The sequence below is a fragment of the Plecotus auritus genome (assembly GCF_963455305.1).
Source record: "Plecotus auritus genome assembly, chromosome: 3".
Classification (NCBI taxonomy): domain Eukaryota; kingdom Metazoa; phylum Chordata; class Mammalia; order Chiroptera; family Vespertilionidae; genus Plecotus; species Plecotus auritus.
The window spans coordinates 201,490,255-201,517,401 of record NC_137772.1 but is presented as its reverse complement, the minus strand read 5'-3'; the positions used below and the strand labels follow the sequence as shown (position 1 = coordinate 201,517,401).

General features: G+C 41.8%; 1 protein-coding gene across 1 annotated transcript in view; it reads right to left on the bottom strand.

The window, feature by feature from the left end:
• Positions 1–27,147, bottom strand: part of GRIN2B (glutamate ionotropic receptor NMDA type subunit 2B) — a gene marked incomplete at both ends in the record, with an annotated part of 320,707 nt that overhangs the window by 89,363 nt on the left and 204,197 nt on the right. Inside the window, one exon of the mRNA XM_080661135.1 lies at positions 25,286–25,400. Coding sequence (XP_080517261.1) covers positions 25,286–25,400 — 115 coding nt within the window. The remainder of the gene's footprint in view (positions 1–25,285; positions 25,401–27,147) is intronic.

The following is a 27,147-nucleotide window of genomic DNA, read 5'->3' as shown; positions in this document are numbered from 1 at the left end:
ACTTTCCTAACCATGCTGGGCGCTGTTCTACATCAGAGGTTGTTTTAGAGTACCAATAGATAAAGTTAGTCCACCAGCCCAACCAAAATCCCCATGATGTTCAGACGGACCCACATTGCTCTGTGACTTAATATTTGTGTGATTCTGAACAAGTTATGTAACCTCTGCAGATCTGCGTTTCCTCATCTATAAAGTTGGAATACTGTTTACCCAATGGGAAGTGATGCGGATTAAATAAGAAAATTTAGGATTTCATTTATTCATTCATTTAACATTTATTGAAACTTCACCATGTACCAGGATGCATTATACACTAAGGATATAAAAAAAGACTCAATTTCTACTCTTCCAGAACTCAGAGTCAGGGGAAAAGAGATGTGTAAAATGAGCAAGTACACATGTATGGATGAATGTATGTATCAGTTGGTTTAGGAATACACATATTCAGTTTCTAATCCAGGGAGGTCAGGAAAAACTCACCAAAGCTGGCAACATCTGAACTGAGCCTTGAAGAGTCATTAAGAGTAGCCAAGTAGAATGGTCAGAGGTGGGGAGACAAAAAGTTGACCCTTTAGAGACAAAGGGAAAAGCATATGTAAGTGCAGGGTGGTAAGAGTACGGTAGATTTGGAGAACCGTAATCAGTTTCCTATGGACAGAACTTTGGGTTTAGGTTGAGGAATGATAGAAAATGAGAAAGAAGAGGAAGGCAGGAGTCTGCAGCCAGAGAATAAAAATCAAAGCTCTTTGGTAGTTTTTTTCAGTTTTCATTTGATATCACTGGAGAGCTATTGCAGATTTACAGTCAGGGAACTGACATGAATAATTTTATATTCTAGGAGGATCCCTCTGACAGTGTGAAGGACAGATTAGAATAGGGCTAGATCATGGTCAGGGGAAGGAGACAATTGCAGTAATTCACATAATAAATGACAAAGGCAATAAGAGAGGAAATAAAGATAAGTAGGTACATAAAAGAGATAAATGAAAAAGAGAATCACTCCCAGGTTTCTACCTTGGAAAACTGAGTAGATGGTGGTAGCAAGGTTAATAATATAAGAAGAGAAGAACATTGAAAAGAGAGGGGAGAAGATGGGAGTTTAGTTTTGAGTTTGGTGAACTTGGGGTATCTTTGGGACATAAAAGTGAAGATTTTAAGAAGGTGGTTGGGCACATAAGTGCAGGGTTCAGGAGAAAAATCTGGGTATAGAGATTTGGAAATCATTGCTTTTAGGCATGTGTGTTCTACAAAGTCTATGTAGGTAGGTCCTTGAGAAGATCAAGAATGGAACCCTGGAGCATACCAATAAACAAGCGTAGGTGGAGTGAGAAGAAGGGTGAAAGGAAGGAGAGACAAACAAAACAGAGAGGATGGACATTGCCAGAAGAAAAGAGGGGTCACTCATGTCAACTGTCAAAGAGAGGTCAGGAGGTAATAAGACAATTTCTTGGACTGAGAGCTAGGATGTCGCAGTAACAGATAATGGAAGCACTTCGTACAGTGTTAACAGACAACTTCCATTCTGTTTCTCCAGTATACAGTGTGACCCTATATTAACCACTTGAAATAAGTTTGTCTCTTAAAACTTTTTTAATCTTTAAATTTAAAAGATTATTATATTGTGGTAAGAATACTGAACATGAGATCAAGTCTTTTAACACATTTTAAGTGCACAATACATATTGTGAACTATAGGTACCACGTTGCACAGCAGATCTCGGGAACTTACTCATCCTGCACAACAGAAACTTTATGCCCAATGATTAGCAACTGCTCGTTTCCCACTATCCCCTAGCCCCTGGCAACCACCATTCCACATTTAGAATCTATGAATTTGACTATTTAAAGTATCTCATATTAGTGGATTCATGCAATGTTTGTCCTTCTGTGACTGGCTTATTTCCCTTATCATATGTCCTCCAGGTTTGTACATATTGTCGAATATTGCAGACATGCCTTCTTTTGTAAAGTCGAATAATAATCCATTGTTTCAAGTAAATATGTCTCCATCCACTTACAGTGGCAAGTTGTGTCTCTAACCATTAATTGGTCATCTTTCCCCTTTTCTGCAATAGAGGCCTATGGTTCCTTTACACCAGAATTTCTATTTGTTGAGCCAGACATAGAGATAAGTATCTGATTTTGTTTAAAAAAATCACCTCAAAAATGATTGCACAACTCTGCTACCTCCCTCCTGTACTCTCCTCTGGTTCTCAAAGAGTGTGTTTCCAGTACTTTCCCTTTGTGACCCAAAAGCTGAGGAATGCTGCTGGAGACATGGGGTTGCTGACCAGACCTCACTGCTAGAGGGGCTCAGTGGGAATCCTCAGATAAAAGGCAGGAGAGAAAAGATAGATGTTATTTCTGGAATGATCATGATGAGAGATGTAAAGAAGAGCTTGCTGCAGGGCTAGATAGAAAGGTGAACCAGAAGGTGGCAAGAGAAAGAAAAGCTTCCCTGATGTCTTTGCAAAGAAGCTGTAGGGAAATATTTAGAATGTGTGAATACTGAGAAGTGGGAAACTGAAGAATGAAAGACCCCAGCGATGGTTAGCTAATGCCATGTGCTTGTTTGCATATAAAAGACCAAGTGAGACTCTTGACATAGAGCACATATTTTAAGAAATCTGTTGCTGACTCATAGGAAGACTGGTGGTTGCCGGAGGATAGAAGCGTTGAGGGACTGGGTGAAAAAGGTGAAGGGATGAAGAAATGCAAATCGGTAATTACAAATTAGTCACAGGGATATAAAGTACAGCATAGGGAATATGGCTAATGATATTGTAAGAACTATGTATGGTGCCAGGTGGGTACTGGAAATATTGGGGGGAACACTTTGTAAAGTATATTACTGTCTAACCACGATGCTGTACACCTAAAACAAATACAAAATATAAAATGCAATTACAAAATAAAATTAAAGTAAATAAATAAAAAGAAATCTGTTGCTGATGCTTTATATCTGACGGTCTCTGCTTAAACTTTCAGATAATAGCCTTGCAGGGTGATGCAAATTCGAGATGCACAGGGCGTTCCCAGCACTGGCTCCCCCAAACTGCCTGCTGCCAGTGAGTCAACTGGTTCTGTTTCTGACAGTTTATTTTTGTTTTTGCCGAGTTTCTCTATACAAGTGCTGACTCTGTTCTCTTTTGTAGCTGAAACTGTAAAAGATCTGGAGTCCAGTTCTGGGTTGGTCCTGTCCAGATAAATAAGGTCCCGACATTTCCGTCCACCGTTGACCACTAAGAGGAGGTAAAGCTAGCTTTGCCTCCAATTCTGCAAACCCCAGCCAGAGGCTTAAGAAGAATTCTCAGGTTGAAGATGACTATCTGGCCCCAAGTTCTGGCTACTTCCCTACAAACTAGAGAAACAGAGGTTCCCAGAGAGGGTAGGAACAATAAGAAACAATAGTTCCACTGAGAAGTGGAACTGAAGCCCTCAGGCTCCCACAGCCTTCCCCTCACCACCCCTGAGTAAAAAAAATAAATTGGCAATTACCTAAATTAGGCCAGTTTTATTACTTGTTTAGTTGCACTACACTTTTGAGACATGTGGAAAGATTAGAAATTAATGGGGAGTTAGTTGCATGTCATTTTGAGGGAATCACCATTCAATCAAGCAAACTACCTGGTACAAGATATCCAAGGTATTCAAATGCCACATAATGCTCTTATCTCTTTCTGCGTACCAGCAAACTGGAGGGCCAAATGCCACGGCTTTGCTCAGGCTTGTTCTTCTTACCTGCCTCAGCTCAAATGAGAACCACAAATCCCAACCAGCGATGACTGTACTCAATGCCGGAGGCAAAAGCAAAAACGCTGGACACATTTGACAAACACTGTGCATGAGGCTTAAATTTCAGAGCAGCAAGAATTGATGGGAAAGGGAAGCAGGCATCAGGACACTCAGGAGCCAGTGCGCATGAATCCACACTGCACCCCCTACAGAACCAGCATGGGAGCAGATCTTTCCCTATGCTAGGTTCAGTGGCATGGCGTGGTCAGGAGAGTCTCTGGAACCGGACTGCACAGTCTAAATCCTGGCTCCTCCACTTCCTAGCTGTGTGACCTTCAGAAAACCACTAAACCTCTCTGGTCCTCATGACTATGTGTGCGTGTGTGTGTGTGTGTGTGTGTGTGTGTGTGTGTGGTTTGTTTTTCGTCTTAAATAGCAACACCATAGGGATGTTATAAAGATTAATGTGAGTTAATACAAGTAATCTGCTTAGAACAGTGCCTGACTTATAAACACTGACCTATTATAAAAGTGGTAGATAGCTATTACTAACACTTTATTATCTGTCAGCCAGGGTTCCCACTGCTTTAGAGAATCTTCTACAGAAGAAGAATTGGTGCAAACTAGGGTTGTGACTCCCTACATCTTCTGAGGCCTTTCCTTTCCCCTGCTTTCTGCCCTGGGTGGAGTCTTCACAGTTCTTACCCCTTTTGAGAAATGTCTTCCCTGTTTTTCTAGTTTCTCTTGGAGTATCTTCCCTTTTTCTAATATCTCTCTTTCTTTCTCCATCTATCTGTCAATTTTCCCTCACATTCCTTTCTTGGTGAACAAAATCCAGAACACCACAGGCACTAATTTAAAATGTGTTGAACAAATGGTAAGCCAGAGCATGAACATACATACAATTTAGTCCCAGAATACAATAATGACTTCAAAATTATAAAAAGGAAACAACAAAGCCCTATAGATCATTTCCAATTTTGAAGAAGGGGACCACAGAGGAAGAGATAAGTAGTCACTTGCAAAACAATATCCAGAAACACAGAATAAAAAAATAATAATAATTTACAGTGGGGACTTCGGTGGTCTCTGTGTATGCAACTCTGACAGTCTCTGACTCCAATCACCAATGTCTTCTTCATGAAGGAGTACAAATGATCCTATTGCATAAGGGAAGACAGTCAGAGGTTTCTCTCTGATTGCTCAGCAGCAAGGTCCCAAAGAAGGCTGCTCTGGGTCGTTAGTGCTGCAAATTACTGAGGAGGCAAGAGAAGCGGGACAGTGGAGAAATTCAACTTCCTTCCTAACCCCCTCCTGGAAGGTAGCTGTTAATAAAGCCCAAGGAACCAAATGACTGAGCTCCCCCATCTACAAAAGAAAGTTCTAAAAATAAACAGTTCTTATAACTAATTAATGAATAAATAGTAGTCACTAAAAATATGACATAGGACAGTATGGAAAATCCAAAAGGGGACTTGTAACCACAGATTGTCTGAACTAGGAGGGACCTTAGGGATTGAACACAACCCTCTTGTTTTATACATATGGAAACGGAAGCCCAGCGTTAGTAAGTGGCTTGCCCAAGGTCACCCTGCAGATTGATGGCAGAGCCAAGACTTGACAAGCCCAGGGGAATGGACTCCCTATTTCTCCAATCCTAGAACCAAAATGAGTCGTGCAGCAGGGAGGGGAGGTGGAACAGAGAAGGAAGGCAGAGAAGGGGATTGGGAATGTCCCTGCCAGCAGACTGGTTATAGTGATTTAGTGAAAGTTGAGTCCAAGATTGAAAAAGCAACCCGAAGAGGAAATGGAGCAATAAGACCCACCAGGCAAACCACTTGCTGTCCTGGAGCGCTTGGTTATTAAAATGGTGTCCTGGGGAATTGGGGATGTTCCAAGTATTAGCTCCCAAGGTCCAAATAGGCTTTTCATGTTCTGAAAATGGCCCGAGCTCTCCCTGGTGAAGAAGGGCCCAGGTGCTCATCTATTATTGAGCATGTTTAAAAAGGCATTTAGAAAAGAGCACCCAGAGACAGATTTGCCACAACAACGTCAGTCCCGGGAGAGCGGTGCTTGCTTAGGAAGGGAGCAGAGTTCATGTTCAGCGATATGGGAAGAGCCTACACAGGCAGGTGTGCTGGCATCCTCCAAGACACCTGTTGGCATCTGTTCCCCCTCCAGCAGTTCCCCAGGAAGTGAATGATACAGACCACAAACGCCAACAATGACAGACCTTCTGATTGTCAACATACTCAAACCAATGAGTCATAGCCAATACTTTGTACCTTGTGCATGGGGGTGGGAGTTGAGGGATGAATTTTGTAACTTATATATATACAGACATAGTTTCTAAATAAAGGGATAATATATAACACTAAAAATTATGTAATAAATAGATACATATTTAATGATATGTTTTATGTCCTACTTATATTTTTGTATTTTAATGATATATATTTATAATATACCACTCACAGCATATTGTTAAAGGAAAATGTAGATTACAAAACAAGATGTATAATATCATCTCAATTTATAAAAATATACCTTTATATTAATAAAGCACATTTATAATGGATATGAATACAGAAGGAAAAAGACTGAATGATAGGGACCAAAATGTAAACAGAAATTATCTCTGGGTGGTAGACTTTGAGGTGAATTTTATTTTCTTCTTTATGCCATGCTGTATCTTATTAGCTTTTCCTTAATGAAAAATGACTGTACTTTAGGAATCAGACACAAATGAAAAATAATTATTACATAAAAGAGAGGTTTATTACTCCAGATGAAACAGGAGTCCTCTGGTTCTGAAAAAGAGCCTCAGAATTTTGTGTGCAATACATTTAAAACCACTGTTTAGTCATAGCTGGTTTGGCTCAGTGAGAGAAACACATAGATTGGGTGTCTCCTGCATGCGCCCCAACCAGGGCCTAGCCTGGGAGGAGCCTGCCACTGAGGTATTTGCCCTTGACTGGAATCAAACCCGGGACCCTTTGGTCCCCAGACCAACACTCTATCCACTGAGCCAAACCGGCTAGGGCTATTTGTTATAATCCTTATTGTTGAAAGTATTACATATGTCCCCTTTTTTTCTCCATTGACCCCTTCTAGCCTTCACCACCCTATTGTCTGTGTTCATGAGTGATGCATATATGCATACAAGTTCTTTGGTTGATCTCTTCCCACCCACCCTCGCCTTCCCTCAGAGATTCGACAGTCTGTTCCCTATTTTCTATATCTCTGGATCTATTTTGTTTATCAGTTAATTTTGTTCATTAGATTCCTCATATGAGTGATATCATGTGATACTTGTCTCTCCGACTGGCATATTTCACTTAGCATAATACTCTCCAGGTTCCTCCATGCTGTCTTAAATGGTAAGATATCCTTCTTTTGTACTGCTGCATAGTATTCCATGGTGTAAATGTACCACACTTTTTTTATCCACTCATCTACTGATGGGCACTTGGGCTGTTTTCAGATCTTAGCTATTGTAAATTGCACTACTATGAACATAGGAGTCCATATATTCTTTCTGATTGGTGTTTTGGGTTTCTCAGGTTATATTCCTAGAAGTGGGATCACTGGGTCAAATGGCAGTCCCATATTTAATCTTTTGAGGAAACTATACAGTTTTCCATAATGGCTGTGCCAGTCTGCATTCCCACCAGCAGTGTACTAGGGTTCCCGTTTCTCCATATCCTCATGGTAGTTCTTTGGGTATAGGAAATTCCATTCTGAGATGGAGTGGTTCAAATTTCTGGAGTTGGGGTGGCGGCGGGGGGAGGGGAGATCTGAAATATCTTGTCTCCAGAACAAAAAAAACACCCAGCACTCCCCTTTACAACCTTATTAGCATTTGCACAAAGAAAAAGATGCACATGCCATTACTTTCATTATTAACTCTCCTTTCCTTCCATCCTGAAGGCTCAAAATCTCATCTGAGTGTGGCTTTTCTGCCTGGACAACTTCAACTTCCTCTCTTCTCACTCTGCTTCTTCCCTTTCTCTCTCTCTGCTTTATTTAATCAGTCTAGTGTGACTGCAATCATCTTGCTCGCTCTCTCCACTTGGACTCTGCCACTATCTCTTTAACTACTATCAGCAATCAGTTTTCTGTTCCTAAGACGTGGCATTTGTCCTGCCTTCACTTCTAATTTCAGTTTTTCCTACTCCACATATTTCCTTTCATTTGCCCACCCCCTTTCTTTCATTTTTCTGATCTCCTGGCTGAGTTTTTCATCTGCTGATGCCTTCCTTTCTTTGCCAGGTAAATGCCCTTGAATCACTGATACTCCCCTTGAAAGCTCATGCCTATGAAGCCTTCCCTGGATATTCTCCCACTAAAGAATAATTTGTTACTTTGTGAAGAAAAAAGATAAATTCACACCCTCCATATGCCTAAGATCTTTTTAAGGCATGAAACGTTTATATTTCTGTATTTCACTGTCCGACAAATAGAAAGCTCTTTGGATGTGTAGTGTCTTTTGCCTTCTACCATTCTAGGGTGAACTGGGGGATTCAGTATAATACAGAACTGATTTTCCTGTGTCCTGATGCATGGAGACAGCACTCAGAATTCTCAGAGGTCTCCTAGAGGCTCCAAGGTGAACTGCAGGCAGCAATCAAAAGGCTGTGTCAGCTCCATAAATACCCAACTCCCTATGCCTGAATGTACTCATTTCCAAGGTACACATTTTAGATTTTAAGGAGGGACAGAATCTTTCTGAACTCAACGCTATCCTGGGAGTTGCAAAGTCCAGTCTATAAGAACCAGGTAGATAATTAATAAAAGGGTTGGGACACCTGGGGGCTGTGTTGAACTGGAGGGCCTGTACTCCATCCAAAGAGGGTCACCCCCCGCCCCCCAGCCCCTGCGGAATGTGAACCAGTGTTGTTGCCAGTGTTGTTCATTTTCATGAAATCCAGAAATGTGCAGTTCTAGTGAAATTTCTAAATGTCTAAGTGCTAAATGACAATTTATTCTCAGGCCACATATAACATGTCTATGATCCAAAAGCAGTTTGTGGACTGCTAGTTATGATTTTTCCTAAACATCCTCACCAGGTCCTTACATTGTGACGACAGGGTCCAATGGAGACAACTGAGGAAGTACAATAATTGCCACAATAGCTGCAAATGTCATGCTCACTTAAAACAGCAGGTTAGGGTAGGTAACTTACTAAATGCAATCTGTTTTTAGTAAACAAATGAAAGTTAATGCTTCTTGATTTTCTGGGAAAATGAAATATAAATATTAGAATGATCATACCCTGATGTGTCAAGTTAGAATAAAATTCATATTCCCAAGTTCTAAAACCTAGTAGAAATGGAAAAAAATGGAAGATAAAATATACACACATTTCCCCTGTGGCTCAGAAGTAGATCTGTAGACTCTATGCATTTAAAGTAAATAGTATCTATGTAAAGTGTAAACAGAGAATCTATGGGAATAATTTGAAAATTTTTTAATATAAATAAATAAGTTACCAGTTAAAGTTCTAACAACAGCCATTGGACAAACTCCTTGGAAATTTAACTGGCAACTTATTTAAAACAATAAAGCCATTTCAAAAGCCCCTGTGGGGGGGCTGCCATGCCATGTCTGAGAGCCACTGTATCTTATCTGACCACCTTAACAGCACTTGGTGCCATCTGAAATGATTATATTTATTTATTTGTTGATATGCTTGTTAAAAAAGGAAGGAAATTTACTCTTGGCAACTGTATGGATAGACCTCTTCACCACTCCTTGAGGACAGGAAACTTGTTAGTCTTATTTCGTTCTGTTCCTCCAATACCCAAAACAGTGCCTAGCACCTAGCAGGGGCTCGGGGGATATTTACTGGATGAAAAAACCCAGACAGTCAGCCTAATATCAGGGAGGTTCTATGGCAATTGTGGAAGACCACAGATAATTCAGAATCTCCTAGAGTGAATAGGAAAGGCTTCAACTCTTTCTTGCTGGACTTCTGACTCTGTCCTCCACTTTTGGAGAGAGAAAGATTCAGTTTTATTTTAAAGTTAATGGCTGGGAAATAAAATGAGAACAGAGAACAATGACAGGGTGGCAGTCTTAAATATCCATTACATAGATACTTCTCTTCGTGAAAGGGAAATGACTGTGCTTTATAGGTCAAAACTCATGTTGCTGACCCTCAACCCTGGAGTGTCTGGGGTGGGACCTGAGAACTGACTCTTCACATAAATTCCCAGGTGTTAGTCCAGGGATTACACTTTGAGAACCACGGGCGAAAACTGTAAAACACTATTTCGGTGTCAATTGTTACTATCATTCACTCTCCATTTCACCATCATCTCCTTTAAATTTAACCCAGATTGTGACATATCTTTTAGCATAAACCACTTTCCTTTGTGGAAGGTTTTCCTTTAATGGCTGGGGGCCAATCTACCCACCACACAATAAGGAAGTAATAAAGGGGAGATGGGCAGTTCTTTATTTTCAACCACAAAGTGGTAATTTATAAGAATGAAATGAACCCAAGGAGATCGAATGGCACGAGGACGCATTACACGGTTTCATAACTGTCATTATTGCTTAATGTGTGTTTGGTTGACCCTTAATGGTTACTGAGAACCCACAATGTACTAAATCTAAGCCGAGGGTTTTAACTCCCTGATTTCTGGGGGATGGACCGAAGCATAGACTGCTGTGCTGTGTCGTAGACTTTGCCATCATTTTCTTATTATAAGACTTAATTTTTGTAATCCCTATGCAAAAAGTTGTTCATATATAGAGGAAGAAAGCTTGCTCATTGCCTATTTATCACCAAGCACATTGAGAATTCTATTTGCTGTTCCTAGCTCCTTCCTTTTAGTAGCTTGAGGCCAAACCAATTCTGTTCTGTTTTGTGATCATTTTCCTCCACTTTCTTATTTCTAGACACAATTTCAATTGTATAATCATTGGTTTAAAATACATTCAAGTGAGCTAACTGAACAACTGCATAACACTTGCTACATGCTAGATATTGTACTAAGAGTTTTACATGAATTAAAACTTATTTATTCCTTATAGCAACAGTTTGAGGTAGACTATTATTCTTCCTATTTTACCTGGTATAGATGAGGAAACTGAAGCATAGAAAGGGAGAGCAACATCTATTTACATTTCTTCAGATAAATCACTGTGTTAAGCAGAGGTAAGATAGGAAGCCTCTTGGCTTTTAAACTATGCCTCACTGAACAGTTCAATAATCCAAGGTTAAAGGGAGAGCATCAGCCAAGGCACGCAGGCACAAAAGTACAAGAGGTGTTAGAGAAGCGTTGGTTGCAGTTACACTGGCGTGTTAAGCTAAATGCAGAGGTGAAGGGGGGAAAGATGGGAGGGTAGGTTTGAATGCCGTGTCTTGAGAGCCAGGGTTGAAAGCACACTTTGTCCTATGGAAGCATTTTCCAAATTTCACTCATTCAAGTACCACTGTAACAACTTTTGCCACATCTGTGTACCACCTACACTATTTTTATTTTTTGTTACTATTTTTTATTTTAACATTTATATAGGATTTTACAGAAAGTTTAAACTAAAGGTCATGCAAGTAATTTTAGGAAAAAAGATTTTAAAATTTTATTTTATTTTTTCCATCACCATTTATCCCTTCTATGCCCTCTTCCACCTCCCCCCCCCACTCAGCCCCTGCAATCACCACACTGTTGTCTGTGTCCATGAGTTCCCTCTCTTTTCTTTTTTCTTTTTTTCTCAATGCCTCCACCCCTCCATTTCCCCACCCCTCCCCCTGAGCTGTCTGCCTGCTCTCTATCTATGAGTCTGTCTCTATTTTGCTTGGTAGTTCAGTTTGTTAACTGAATTTCACACATGAGTGAAATTGTATGGTACTTGTCATTCTCTGACTGGTTTATTTCACTTAGCATAATTTTCTCCAGGTCTATTCATACAGTTGCCAAGAGTAAATTTCCTTCCTTTTTTATGGCAGAGTAGTATTCTATTATGTAAATGTACCACACCTTTTTTATCCATTCATCTATTGATGGACACTTGGGCTGCCTCCAAATCTTGACTACTGTAAATAATGCTGCAATGAACATAGAGGTACAGTGCTCAATGGTCACTAATCATCAGATAAATGCAAATTAAAACCACAATGAGATATCATTTTACACCTATCAGAATCAACAAACCACAAGTGTTGGCTAAGATGTAGAGAAAAGGGAACCCTCATGCACTGTTGGTGGGAATGCAGACTGTGGAAAGCAGTATGGAGTTACCTCAAAAAATTAAAAATGGAACTGCCTTATGACCCAATGGTTCTACTTCTGGGAATTCATCCAAAGAAACTGGAAATACTAATTCAAAAAATATATATATGCCACCTATACTATTTTTAACTTAATATATGAAATAACCTTCCTTTTAAAAATACATTTATTAAAAAAAACGCATATCACTGTAAATATGAGATGGGACACTAGCCAAAAATAGAAAACAACTATAAAAATAAATAGATGGTTACTTAAATGAAAGATAGGTATCCCTCTTAAATTAATTCATACACCACAGTGAAACCTACAATCACACTTGGAGAAACATGAAGTGACAATGATGAATCACAGAAGATCAGTGTTCTTATTTGTTGAGTTTTGCTCCTACTCTCTATCATAAATGAAACTTCACCTAGTTTTATGAAATCCCAAAACTTCTCTCTCTTAGCTAGTTGAGTTCACAAAATATTTGGCTGGTTTTGTTTTATGAAAAACAAAGTTAAAATTTCACATCACTCTCCTCCTCAGATTTAAGGACTGTTTTGTAGGTCAACTATTTTAAATTCCCCCTGGTGTTTCTGCATTTATCTGCATCTCCAGCAGATGTCTGATCAACAGGGCTATGTGGCTACAGTGACTGCAGTGGTGGCTGCATTTTAGAGGAGCTTTAAGGCATAAGGTAACTCTTTCCTAGAGTTATCGTTCTGTGCAATCAGGACCTAGACAGCTGCTTTTATAGGTAGTTATGGCCTTTGTTATTAAAAGAAAGATCTTCTTTCCTCACCATTTGAGGAGACAGGTTCTTGTTCTCAACTGAAAAGAGTGTGTGTTTAATAAAAGACAGTGAGAGGGTATACGGATGTAGGGGATACAGAAAAGCTTTTTTGTTGTCTTTATCTTTCTTGCCTCCCTCCCTTCTTCATTTTTCATTTTTGTTCATCTCAGGAAAATGTCACACTGAAACAGCCAATAACTGTCTGGGCTAACTACTCCCCTTGCCCTGTCAGGACCATTTCTTAATACTTAGTTTAAAAACTCTTAAGTGATGGGGCCCACATGTTTCCAGGGTGTGATGTCTTCTGGTCTACAAACTTATTCCCACTGAGATTGCTGTGCTTTGACCCTATTAGCCTAGTTGTGCTCTCATACTCTGTGTGTTAAGGCACAAAGTCTCCTGGACTTAAATGGAGCTAGATGTAAATGACTCCAGCCAGCTCTGCCACCGCTTAGCTGAGTGAATTTCAGCAAATCATGGGAGCTCTCCGAGTCTCAGTTTACTTATTTATACAAGTATTTCCCAAAGATAGAAATCAAAACAAGATCATATATACTAAAGTTTTTCACCATATTGTTAGTAAGGTGTTATATAAATGTCAGATGTGATAATGGCCAAATCTTTTTAAAATCCCTTAATCTCCAGCTAGATAGACTGTTCTAGAATCATACATCTTTCCCAGCTCCTATTGGGAAAACAGATTTTTTCACTAGTCTATAAAGAGAATGCTGAGGTGGCTTAACTATCCACCAGAAATTCTACCTGAGGGTTGATATACTGTTCCTTTGCCAGCAAGCTCCCTTCCCTATGGACTGAATAGAGAAAACTGGCACACATTATTCCAAGAATAGCCGAAAACAATGATCTTAGAAGATATTTCACACCAAACCGTTGAAGAAGAAGAATGTGGAAGGATACCTAGAGGAGGCTGGTGTAAACAGGAATGCTGTGCACCTGGCAAGTATGGCATGAAGAATGGTTTCCTTCCCCCTAAAATCTCTCTCTCTCCTGACCACTGCCCTCTATGTGTGCCCTTCTCCTCTGTATTTACCTCCCCAGGATCACATTTTCCCTCTCACTGCTCCCCTGGCACAGATTCACTTCACATTTAAACCTTCTGAACATTTAGCTGATGGAGCTGTGACCTGAAATGCCTTTAGAAGCAGCAGTGGGACATCTTCATGGGCAGGGAACATCTGGACCTTGGATCACAGGTGAGGTGACAGCTTCCAAGCCACCTTAAGATTTCATATCTCTCTCTCTCCCTCTCTCTCTCTCTCTCCCCCCCCTGAATGTGATGTATGTGTGTGTGTGTATGATGAACAGAACTAAGCTAATAGAGGAAATAATACAATTGTCCTGAATAATCTGAGATCTATGGCTCTTGTGGAAGATTTATATCCATGTTTTTCATTAATAGCTTTAATCCTTAAAGACAATTTACTGTCTTAAGTGGCCAACACTTCCTTTCAAATCTTGTTCTGCAGTTCTATTAACAGAGTTAACATGCCAAGGTCAGAGCCTCTCTCCCTGTGTACATGAATTACTTTTACCCTGTTCCTGGCCAGCTCTTATAAACAGGGATTATGGAGAGAGACTGTGTGTGGACTAGTACAAATCCATCATCACTGCAGGAAAACCTCACAATGGAAGATCTCCTGGTGCTAGATCAACAGAGGCTTGCTTGTATATGAAGGACATTCAGATATTATACTTTAATGTAAAACTTGAGATCCCATAAAATGTCAATATTATATTAATATATGCACAGAGTAGCTTGTATAGTGGGGAATACATAAAGGTATAAAAAGAGTAGTACCTGCTATCAAGTCCCAGTCAGTCTTTAGGCACATCAGCCTGTGGGTATGTGATTTAGCCACATGCCATACCCACTGGTGAGAGGAAGGGATTGCTCTCCCTTCTTCCTGGGTCATTTGTGGCAGAAAGAATAGAAATAGCACCAGAAAGCCTGGCCACTGTGGCTCAGTGGTTGAGCATCAACCTATGAACAAACAAGGAGGTCACGGTTCAATTCCTGGTCAGAGTACATGCCCGGGTTGTGGGCTTGATCCCCAGTGTGGGACTTGCAGGATGCAGCTGATCAATGATTCTTTCTCATCTTTGATGTTTCTATCTCTCTTTCCCTCTCTATCTCTCTTTCGCTCTCTGAAGTCAATAAAAAATATTTTTAAAAAGAAAGAAAAGAAATAGCACCAGAAGGAATGTCACATCAAACATGAGCCCTACTAGTTTCTTGAGAACACGGGCCTGAATTTTACAAGCCTCTGACCCTCAAGAAAATAGTCCCATATGATAAAAATTGCAGACACAGAACACATAGCTAATCCCTTTCTCTGTGTGATGTAACTACCAAAGAGAATATATTGTTATCAGCAAAGTTAGAGGACAGCACATCCAATCAAAAGATCCAAAAGAGAAAAATCCTCATGACTGAAGACCAAGAATCACAGAGGAGCGCCTTCCCCACCAACTGCATATGCGTCCACTGGTTGCTAGTGACTGAATATAACCTAAGTAATTCTCAAATTAGGGAGGGCAGTTGGGGCTGTCTTTTTAACATTCAGGGCTATTCGATAACAAAGAAAGTGGCCAAACCTTATTTCCTTGAAAAACAGTGTTATGGCATCAAAGTTGGACTATCAAAATCTCAGAAATTGTTTTCATATGAGAAGCAGAGTCTCTGTTTAACATACATATGAATATCTAATCATAAGGGATCAGCTTGGAGAAGCATGATCTATCCTAATAATGGACTATTAGGTAGTCATTAAGTTTCATGCTTTTGGATAATATTCATAAAAGAGGAAAAGGTCTATCATATCATAGTAAGAGAATAAAAGCAGACTGCAAACTGTTCACATACAGGGTGGAGCAAAAGTAGGTTTACAGCTGTTCGTATGGAAAATAACACAAAATTAATAAATAATAATACAAGAATAAACTCTGTGTTTCATGTACTCAGAACTCTAAACCTACTTATTCCCCATCCTGTATTAAGTTCCCAGTTCTATTGCATCACATTGAGTTCACACATACTATAAATACAATATGCACAGAAATAAAACACCAGTAAGAAATAGAATAAATATAAATGCTAATTCTTTATAGATGTGTATACAGGTAACTTTTATTTTATTCCTCATAATCCCATATAATAAAGAGGTAATATGCAAATTGACTGTCACTCCAACACACAAGATGGCTGCCCCCATGTGGTCAAAGATGGCCGCCCCCATGTGGACACAAGATGGCCACCACAAGATGGCCAACAGGGGAGGGCAGTTGGGAGGGACCAGGACTGCAAGGGAGGGCAGTTGGGGTGACCAGGCCTGCAGGGGAGGGCATTTGGGGGGGGGGACCAGGCCTGCAGGGGAAGGCACTTGGGGGGGGAACAGGCCTGCAGGGGAGGACAGTTGGGGGGGACCCAGGCCTGCAGGGGAGGGCAGTTGGGGGGCACCCAGGCCTGTAGGGGATGGCAGTTGGGGGGGGGGAAAGGCCTGCAGGGGAGGGCAGTTGGGGGGGACCTAGGCCTGCAGGGGAGGGCAGTTGGGGGGGACTCAGGCCTGCAGGAGAGGGCAGTTGGGGGGGACCAGGCCAGCAGGAGAGGGCAGTTAGGGGTGACCAGGCCTGCAGAGGAGGGCAGTAGGGGCGAACAGGCCTGCAGGGGAGGGTAGTGGTGGCGGGGAAACAGGCCTGCAGGGGAGGGCTGCTGGGGGCGACCAAGCCGGCAGGGGAGAGCAGTTAGGGGTGACCAGGATGGTAGGGGAGGGCAGTTAGGGGCAATCGGGCCAGCAAGGGAGCAGTTAGGGGTCGATCAGGCTGGCAGGGGAGTGGTTAGGGGGTGATCATGCTGGCAGACAGAAGCAGTTAGGGGCAATCAGGCAGGCAGGCAGGTGAGCGGTTGGGAGCCAGCAGTCCTGGATTGTGAGAGGGATCCCAAATTGGAGAGGGTGCAGACTGGGCTGAGGGACACCCCCTCCCACCTGTGCACGAATTTTGTACACCAGACCTCTAGTGTCTTTAATAAGCATCAATTACCTTCATAATAAGAAAACCATAAATGTGTTTTAACCTCTATATTAACACAAGAATCCTCTAACCTCTACACTACTATTTCTTTCAATACCACTACTGACAAAACATTATCACCTAGGAATTAGAAAGATAGTGCAGAGGACTCAGGAGCCAACCATAGACAACTGTCATGAAATAAAAATCTTAATAAAATTTAAACAAGATGGATGAAAGTCATATTTGTGCTCTGGAGACACGTTCCTCTTTACCGTGCTTCCTTAAGTCAATGTTAAGTCAGACTCCAGTCTCTGGGTTCAACTCTGTTTTTTCTCCCCATCAGCATGTGCAGGTTTCAAAAGTAGAGTTGATCAATATTATCTTGCTGTTTTATCCCTCATTCAGTGGCTGACAACAAACATACAAAGACAACCAGCCTTCTTGAAATGACATTTCTGAAGTCTATTTCCTCATTACATCCTGCTCTTCTCTTCAAATTATTTTACAATCGTACATGGGGGTAGAAGTTGCACTTTGTGGATTAAGTTTAACAGCAGTGCTGAGAGTTTGTGGGTTAAGGGCACACCTCCTATTCCCAGGTGTTGGCCCCCAGTGATCTCTTTCTGGAACCCCAAAACCAGTATAGGCAAAGAGGATGGGCTTGGCTCTTGGAGCTCAGAGAACAAGAAGAATGGGACTCTTGGATGTGAGAACCTATGATAACTACAACTCAGAAAGATAGCCAAAAATACGTAATCTGGTACCTTGTCTGTAAGTCATCGTCATAAAGAAAATGTTTATGAGCACAGCCTTACTAATCAAGCAATATGAAACATCCACCCAATTATTATTCCATACCAAATAATAAAATTTAACAATCAACCTAGGTTATAGAAATGTTAAGTGTCACAATAAGCACTCTTCTCCTTGCAGTGTCCTTTACCCGGCCCTCAGACACTAGGAAAACTACAACATTAATCTGATGGTGGCTCATGGTAGGTGCTCAATAATTATGTGTGAGAAGAAAATAAAGGGGAGGAAAGGGAGGAAGGAAAACTCTCAACATCATGTAGTTCATGTATTGGTTCGGAGGCAGGACTGTACATTACAGAGTGATAAGAACATATTCTATGTCATCCCTCCTGTTGTTAACAGTTCTGATACTCAACACATCTCTCTATTAAGAAACTTTCCCTATAGCTCATATAAATCCCCTCTGCTTGATTTTAAGCCCACTTACTCTGGTTCTGTCTCAGAGGAGAAAGTGAACAGCTGATCCCAACCTTTGGAACGTCATCACATCAGTGCCTTTTCTTCTCCCCCTTAATGACCCTAATTCCCACAGACTTTCTCCAAAGATCCTGTTTTCTAATCCCTTAATCCAATAATGCATATTAGTACTCAGTTCTAAGTCAGCAAAAATAGCATGTTGTCAAATAGCGGTATCTGGAGATCCAGAACAAACATGTCGAGCATGAGGAGCTTGTTTCACCTCCTCAGACACCTTCCACAGAGTCTGGAAAGAGCAGGGCTATTCCCTGGCCTCTCCTATGAAGCTGGGAGCAGAACATGGCTTGTACAGGTGTGTTTGGGCATCACCAGATACTTACTGGCCTACTTTACAGTCTTGCACTATGCTGGGAACAGACACATAGTGGAAAACCAAACAGATGTGGTCTCTGTGTTCATGAGCAGTCTGTCCATTTGTACATGAGTGAGTCTGCGTGTGTGTGTGTGTGTGTGTGTGTGTGTGTGCGCGTGCGCGCACGCGCATATAGTCATGTGAGTGGATGGAGAGGCTGTTTTATTTTGTCAGTCAATGGTTTTCAAATGGAATATGTCATAGCAGTGATTGACTTCTATTGTATTATCACCAAATGGGTCACCCTAGTCCTTCGGTGCTATTATCACTAGAGCACCCATACCTGGAGTTAGTGCTGTCTCTTGGGTATTGCAAGCCTAAAATGATAACTGGGGATTGTGGAGCTCAAAGAATGACCCAAGAATGACCTATGTAAGGAAGGTCTTCTTCTGGTAGGTGGAGGCAGGGAAGAGGGAGTGGGCTTCTAAAGTACATATTTTGCCTCTTTGGGGCAAAGACAAGCAGAGATGGAAACCATGCCTAGCCTTCTGCTATTCTGGCCCAGACAGTCCCTTTAAGGCCTGTTTACATCTTATAGTCTGAAAATGCACCATCATCATTTCTTGAAGTCATTATCCAGAACACACCCCCACTGCATTTCATTTTTATTATCCCCATTTTAGGATCATTTAAATGGAAGCAGAGAGCAGTAGCAATGAAGCAAATCATGAGAGGCTCTGATAAAGACAGAAGCCTGCATTCTTTTTGGAACTGCTTCTTGGTGCCAGACTATTTTTAATGCAAGTTTATGAAGCCATTCCCCACTTACAAATGAACCTACCCTGCACACAATTAATTTTCACCACTCCAACTTACCATGCTATGCCTGAGTGTGTGTGTGTGTGTGTGTGTGTGTGTGCATTCCTTTTTAAATGTTTTTCTCTACATTCCTACATACCAGATTGAGGTACTGGCTTTCTGTGAACATAATCTGATCTAGAGATCCCATTGCTATGCTAGCCGCACCCCTATGCCTCCTTAGTGGCTCCTTACATAGTATCCCATCAAAGGTTCACAAGAGCTGGTACTACTTGTTTTTAAAAAAGGTCGGTGAGTTCATATATAAAATTTGTATGTGCTTGGAGTATTTTCAGAGAGAATACATGAGACATTAGAAATAATAATTACTCTATGAGGGGCCTGAAGGAACCAAGGATCACAGATGATAAGAAGACATTCTTTAAAAAAAAAAATATATATATATATATTATTGATCTCAGAGAGGAATGGAGAGGGAGAAAGAGAGACAGAAATATCAATGATGAGAGAGAATTATCGATTGGCTGCCTCTTGCACACCCCCTACTAGGAATTGAGACCACAACCTGGAATGTGCTCTGACCAGAAATCAAACTGTGACTTTCTGGTTCATGTGTCAATGCTCAACCACTGAGGCACACCAGTTGGGCCATTTGACTTTTTTTTTTAATACCATTTGACTTTAAGCCATGAGTAAATATTACCTTAAAAAATTACACTAGGAGAGTAGGAACTACCAAATGATATTTGCTGGATACTGGCTATATTTCAGTCACTACTAACAGTTGTTTTACTATAAAGTCTCCTTTAATCTTATAACAGCCTTACATAAAGCCCTATTTTACAAGATGGAAAGAGACTCAGCTAATATCAGTGGCTTGGTTTATACAGCTGATAAATGGCCACATGAACTGGGCTCTTTCTGATTTCCAAAGCCATGCTCAGTCCCATAGACTATGTTGCCAGGACTTCAAGTCTTTTGAAAATAAACCACAATTATAATATAGTACCTTTGAGACTACTTTTAAAAATCCTGAAGGAACCCTATGAAATCCCATCACACGTTCACCTTCCTGGACCTGCTTGCTCACCGTGGTCAGGCCTGCGTCCACTGGACAGTGAGCCCACTGAAGACTCCACCAGTTCTCTGCTGGCACTCGGAGCACTCACTCTGAAGGCGGGCACCGTACCTGCTCTCACACTGCCTTCAGTAAACCACTCTATCTAAATGGGAGACTTTCGTGTAGAAGTAAAGTGGCTGGTCAATACTCTAAATCTCCTATGCCTATGGATTCTTCATCTATTTAACAATTATCTCTCGAGTGTCCACTCTTCTTAGTGTAAGAACTAGAGAAAGCAAAAACAAGGTCCTTGTTCCCATCGAGTGTTCATCCTGGTGTGAAGAGACAGGCAATAAACAAACAGCAGTCAAATGAGCAAACATTAGATAATAAGTATATTGAAGAAAATTAAAATTAAAATAAACTGTTGTGATAGAGTGACTGGGTGGCTACTTTGTCTCAAGTCAACAAGGAGGGCCTTCTGAGGAGGTGATGTTTATTTAAATGGCAAGAACGACACTTTGTCCTGGGAGCTACTGTCCTTAAAGACAGACTCCGGTTTCTTTTGTATGCTCCAGCTCTCACCTGAGTTTCATTCCAAATGCCTGTTTACAATGTGGATTTTTAATCCCAGAAGTTAGAGCTGGAAAGGACCCTATAAATCTTCTTAATCTCTTGCCTCGATTTTAGACACCAGGAAAGAAAGATCTAGAAAAGTGAAACGAGTGGGTCACACAGCCAGTTAGGAGCATGACTGAGAGTCCAGTCTCCTAGCCAATGTATCTTCCACAAACCTAGATTCCTTTCCTGCTTATCTTCTTTCCCCTCCCCCTTTCTTTGAATTTATTGGAGTGACTCTGGTGAACACAATTATACAGGTTTCAGGCACACAATTCTACAACACATCATCTGAACAGTGTATTGTGTGTTCACCACCCCAAGTTATCTTCCCAGTATCCATTTCCTCACTGTAAGATCCTACCCTGGTGCCTGCCTCTCTGGAGTCCACAGATACTAAATCTCCCTTGGACCACAAGGAGGGAACTGCAGGAGTGGTATCAGGAATCCTGAGAATGCAGAATGATGCTGGGGCTTGGGTTACTGAGGAAGAAAAGGTACAACTTCCCACAGTGTGGTTTCACCACATCTCAGACATGCCTTGGAACTGTGCCTGGCTCCTGCCACCCTTTCCTGCCCACAAGAGAGCCCTAACGAGAGCTTCCTATTTTAGAACTTGCGTGGCTCTGTGAACTCAGTGAACACTAAAGATCTCTCCCCAGCAGTGTTCCCTGATTTAACCAAGTCGATATGAAAATATTCTATTCTGTGATTTCAACCCCTCTCCAAATGCTTTACAAAATGATTAACCACCGAATTTCTTTAAGTAATAAGTTCCATTAGTATATTTAAAGTATGATCTATGAAAACTCAGCCTACACACAGATCTTATTTCCTACCACCAGAAACAACAACAACAACAAAAACCCAGCTACTGTATTAAGGGCAATAGCATAAACTTGGATTCTTAATGATGGATTTTAGACTCTTGTGTTATGTAATGGTTCTCATTCATTGGACAAATACTTATTGAACTGCTCAATGTAACACACTCTTCCAGGCTCTGCGAGGACACAATAAAAGACATCCTCTGGCCGCCGGAAGCATGCATGCACACAGCCCTAACAGAGGCAGATGTGATGAGTGCTACAACAGAGGTATGGGCAAACGCTACAAGGGATGAGGGAGTAAGATTAAATTTCGGTCAAAGATCAGGGAAGGAGACAGCAACATTTTAATTGAGTTTCAAAGGCTGGTTATTATTTGTATAATTGTACAATTCATCCCAGGAAAAGGAAACATCATGACATGTTGCACATACAGGGGCATACTCTCAGGACAGAGAGGAGTTCAGTATAGCTTGATGGTGAGATGGGAAACAAAGAAGAAGAGAAAGACAGGAGTTGGAAGGTAGACCAGAGCCTTGAATGAAAAAGTAAAGTTTAGAGCCAATCCATAAACCACAGGACCTTTGAGTGGGTTTTGGGCAATTAAAAAACATAATCAGAATCATGCCTTACGAAGCCTATTCTGCACCCATGTTTAAGGGCTGATCTGAATGGACAAATGTGGGAATCAAGAGGCAAAAAGGCATACATATCACAATCACATTGTTCCTAGATAATAGAAAAAGTAAGGAATACATTCAAGAGCTAGAATAAAGGTAGAAGTGATAAAAAAAAAAAAAGTGAGAGGATCCAAATTCCAGGGACGAGAATCTAGTTTTGGAAAGGGGTGGGAACTGCAGGCCTCAGATTCCAGCCTAAGGAAGAGAAGTCAGCACGGGTGACAGTAAATGGTGTCTCTTTAAGAAAGGACAGTTTGAGATGCCCCATACTTGAGACAGTAATCATGAATCTACCGCACAAAAGCTACCCCAGCTGGACGTCTTCCGATCCATGCCTGAAGCCTCAGTTATTAATAACTCCTCTTCTGGAGATGTACAGAAGTGCCTATTACACACGAGGGTCCCAGCATCCTTCTTAAATTATTTTGTCTCTACAGCAGCAGTGAAAATCAGCTTGATTGGGATGAAGAGCAGGAGCCCAGGGAACAACCATTTCTGAACAAATGATAACTCAGAGGAGGGAGGGCAACTTTAATCAAGAACACCAGGCATAATGTAAGCCTTATACTGTCCCTGAAATGAGGAAAAACATGACAGATGGAGGTCTTTCAATTTGAAGAATAAGGTCCTAGGTTCCAGTACCTGAGCTACATAAGCCCAGTTTCCAGGTGAGCAGTCATATACTATCTGTCCAGGGCTCTCTGTAACAAGGCCATGAATTTCAAGTTGATCTCTGGCCTCTTTTCCTGGCTACTCTGTCAAAATATATAGCTTGGTTTCCATCCTAGTCAGAGTCACGCTGACATCTTAAAGCCTGCTCTCAGCCTATCGGTCCATGGAGTCTGTAGAAATTGCCTTAAGTCAATGTTTCCCAATGTGTTTCGCAGAATATGAATTTCAGGAACAAAGGGGTGTTGTGTTAAAATAATTTTGGGAAATGACAAGTTAAATAATATAAAATATGTTGTGTTGTGGGGTTTTTTTTTGCTAAAAGATACCTCTGAACTTTTAAATGCTAATATGTTCTGAGAATCTCTCAGGATGAGAAAGAGTAGGTAGCATCTCCTAACCTTATTTATCTGCAGAACCATTTTTCAGTAAAGCATCTCAAGGGACCAGGGTCCTACAGAACACACTTTGAGAAATACCAGTGATGGCATTACCCTCAGGACCATTTGTACTTGAATAGGAATCAGGAACAATAATAAAAGCTAATACCTGTAGAGTGCCTACTATGTGCCAGACACCTTTTCAGGTTGTTTAAATCTATACTAATAAAAGGGTAATATGCTAACTAGACTGGGAGACCTTCTGGATGACCGTCTGGGGATTGATGGTGGAGCACAGGCCGGGTGGGAAACACATGCCTCTGCTCTGCCATTGATCCCAGAGCCCCAGCAGGGTGGGCAGGGCCTCCGTATGGGCTGGGATCAATGGTGAGCCCAGGCCTGGTGGGAAGGGCCTCCCTCTGCTCTGCCATTGATCGCAGAGCCCAGGCCTGGTGAGCAGGCCTCCCTGTGGGCGGGGAGCAATGGTGAGCCCAGGCCTGGTGGGAAGGGCCTCCCTCTGCTCTGCCATTGATCCCAGAGCCCCAACAGGTGGCCAGAGCCTCCCTCTGCACAACATTGATCACAGAGCCCTGGCAGGGTGGGTAGGGCAGGCAGGGCTTCCCAGTGGGCAGCAATTGATCACAGAGCGTAGGCTGGGTGGAAAGGGCCTCCCTGTGAGTGGGGATTGATGGCGGAGCACAGGCCAGTGGGAAACACCTGCCTCTGCTCTGCCATTGATCCCAGAGCCCCAGCAGGGTGGGCAGGGCCTCTGCATGGGCAGGGATCAATGGTGAGCCCAGGCCTGGTGGGCAGGGCCTCCCTCTGAGCACCATTGATAATAGAGCCCTGGCAGGGTGGGCAGGCAAGCGGGGGGGGGGGGGTAGTTGGGGGTGAGCAGGCCGGCAGGGGGAGCAGTTGGAGGTAATCAGGCTGGCAAGGGAGGGCAGTTGGGCGTGAGAAGGCTGGCGGGGGGGGGCAGTTGGGGGCATGCAGGCCCACAAGCAGAGTGGTTAGGGGTGATCAGGCAGGCAGGCAGGTGAGCGGTGAGGAGATAGCGGTCCCGGATTGCAAGAGGGATGTCTGACTGCCGGTTTAGGCCCAATCCCTAAACCGCAGTCAGACATCCCCCAAGGGGTCCCAGATTGGAGAGGGTGCAGGCTGGGATGAGGGAGACCACCCCCCCACCCCCGCATGAAGTTCGTGCACCAGACCACTAGTATAATAATATTTAATCCTCATAACAACCCTGTGATAATGGTGGGTGCTATTATTATTCCCATTTTACAGATGATGAAGTGGAGGCACAAGTGGTGAAGAGATCTGTACAAGGTCCCTAAGTAGATAAGATGGTTAATAGAGGACCTGGGAATTAAACCTAGGCCATAATTTCTAATGGTAGAATTTTAGGCATTGTGATTAGCTAGCTGGCAGGGGGAGAGAGCCTGAGAAAAGACTTGCATGGCAGGCCTCATCACTGTAAATTCACACCTGCCTGCTCATAAATTAGGCCTCCTCAGTGTACCGTGTAGGACATGACTTCTAAATTGTATCACTGACATGGTTTCTTCACCAAAATGTGTTACATGGTACATGCATAACCTTTCTTTAAAACAAAGTCATGATTCAGACAACACCATACTAATAAAAAGGGCAATACATAAAAAAAATAATCATTTGATTAACCAATGTAGCAAGAAAATGAAGATACAAGTTTGAGAAATGGCTTCTTCTGTGTTCTCAAAGTATTGATTTCTTGCTCCCTGCCTCAGAGAGCAAAACCAAGAAACTGCTTTTATTTAATGTTTTGCAAACTTTCCACCCCTTCCACTCTAGTGTGCTTGAGAATTGCCAAAGACATGTCCTACCCTCTCCCACTTCCTCTCCTTGTTCAGAAGGATTATCACCAGTTTCGGGTGCATCTGGTAGCCATCTTCACTGAAGGACAGATTTCTCCCCTCAAAAGTGACATTGATCAGATACCTGTGAAGATAAAATAAAAGAAAGGTTAAAAGTATGAAGAAAGTATGTCAAGAACAAGATAGCTAGGAAGAAAGAGACAAAGGTGGATGGAGATAGACACATAGATAGATATATAAATACCATGTGAAAATGTGGTACCCCTCAAACTTTTGGTTACTCAATGAAGTCATCAAATTTTCACATCATAGGAATAATATCTACACTAATAAAAGAGAAAGATGCAAATTGACCATACTTTCGTGACGCCCACCAGCCAATCAGGAGTGAGTATGCAAATTAACCCAACAAAGATTGAGGGTTACTTTGCATACACAGGCACAAGCGGCCAGGGGCGGGAAGGAAGGCCCATTCTTGCACTAATCTTCGTGCATTGGGCCTCTAGTGAGAAGATAATATAATAATCTGAAATAAGGGCACCGTGTTTGAATTTAGTCTATAGCTATGACTTTGAGCAAATCACTTAGCCTTTTGAACATCACTCTTCTTCCTTATCTACAAAAATGGGGCAATAAAGAAATTTACTTTATTGGATTTATCGGCTTAAATGAGATAACTCGCCATGGGACCTGGTGCATAGTGCACCCTCATTGTGTTAACAATTATTTTTAAAAGCAGTGGAATAAAGTTGGTAGAAACAAGAAAAGAAAGTGGGAATGTACCATGACAACTTTCTGCTAAGAAAGGTGGCATATTGGAGCTTAGGGTCTCACCCCTTACCAGAGATATTCATAGGCTTTTGAACTCTTGCTAAGATCCAGCCTAGCCCATACTTCTAAGAGATGTGAGATGAGTCAAGCAGTCAGGGATCTGGTTCCACAAGATGCACCTGGGAACCAGGACTATTGTACTGTACACTGTGAACAGAAAATGCTGGGGGCAAAGGGAGAATGAGGGAGAGGCATTTCACAGAGACAGAGTTCTAGGCACAGGCTCATAGCAGAAACTCTGGAAATAACTAGAGTCAGACCGATGAAATTCTTTCTCCACAACACCTGCACCTACACTCTACCTTGTTGGCCACTCTGATCTGTTGAAAAGTTCCCTCATTGTGAATTTCCACAGGCATGCTCATTACAACCAAATTAGTTCAACTGTGCTGACGGTAATTAATGTCCCTTTACCATAATGGCCCAAAGAATCAATAATGATTACCTGTGTCCACAAGACATGCTATTCTGGAGCCTCAGCCTGATGCTACTGTGAGATGTGCCTCTGCTAAGAAGCAAAGGGGTATCTTATCACTGACATGAGGTCCTAAAGGGCTTTGGAGATATAGCCAACAATGATTTCCTAATATTACACTGAAGGGGAGAAGAAGAAAGCATCAGGAGGCAACTTAAAGCTATGTTAATTGAATTATCTTAAGCAAATAATGTTGTAAATATCTAAATGGTCCTTGGCAGAAAAAAGGTTCCCCATCCTTGGTTTAGGCAATGATAAAGATGACTAAGCATCATAAACCAAACTCTCATGGATCTCTTCTCACTTCTAGGGCTGCCAGGGATTTTTTAAGCCTCTCATTCTCTGGTCTTGTGTAGCTTCACAAATGTAACCAGGAAGAACCCTTAAGATCTCTGAGTAGAGATCCTAGAATCTCAGAATTCAAAGAAACATACATAATCAACTAGCTCACCACTTCTTGCAGTTTATACTTCCCATCTATAGCATCATACACTTGGACCTCACAGCTCTTTTTGAATACTCCCCCTGATGGGGAGTTCATCACTACTCTCCACCCTCAAGGCAG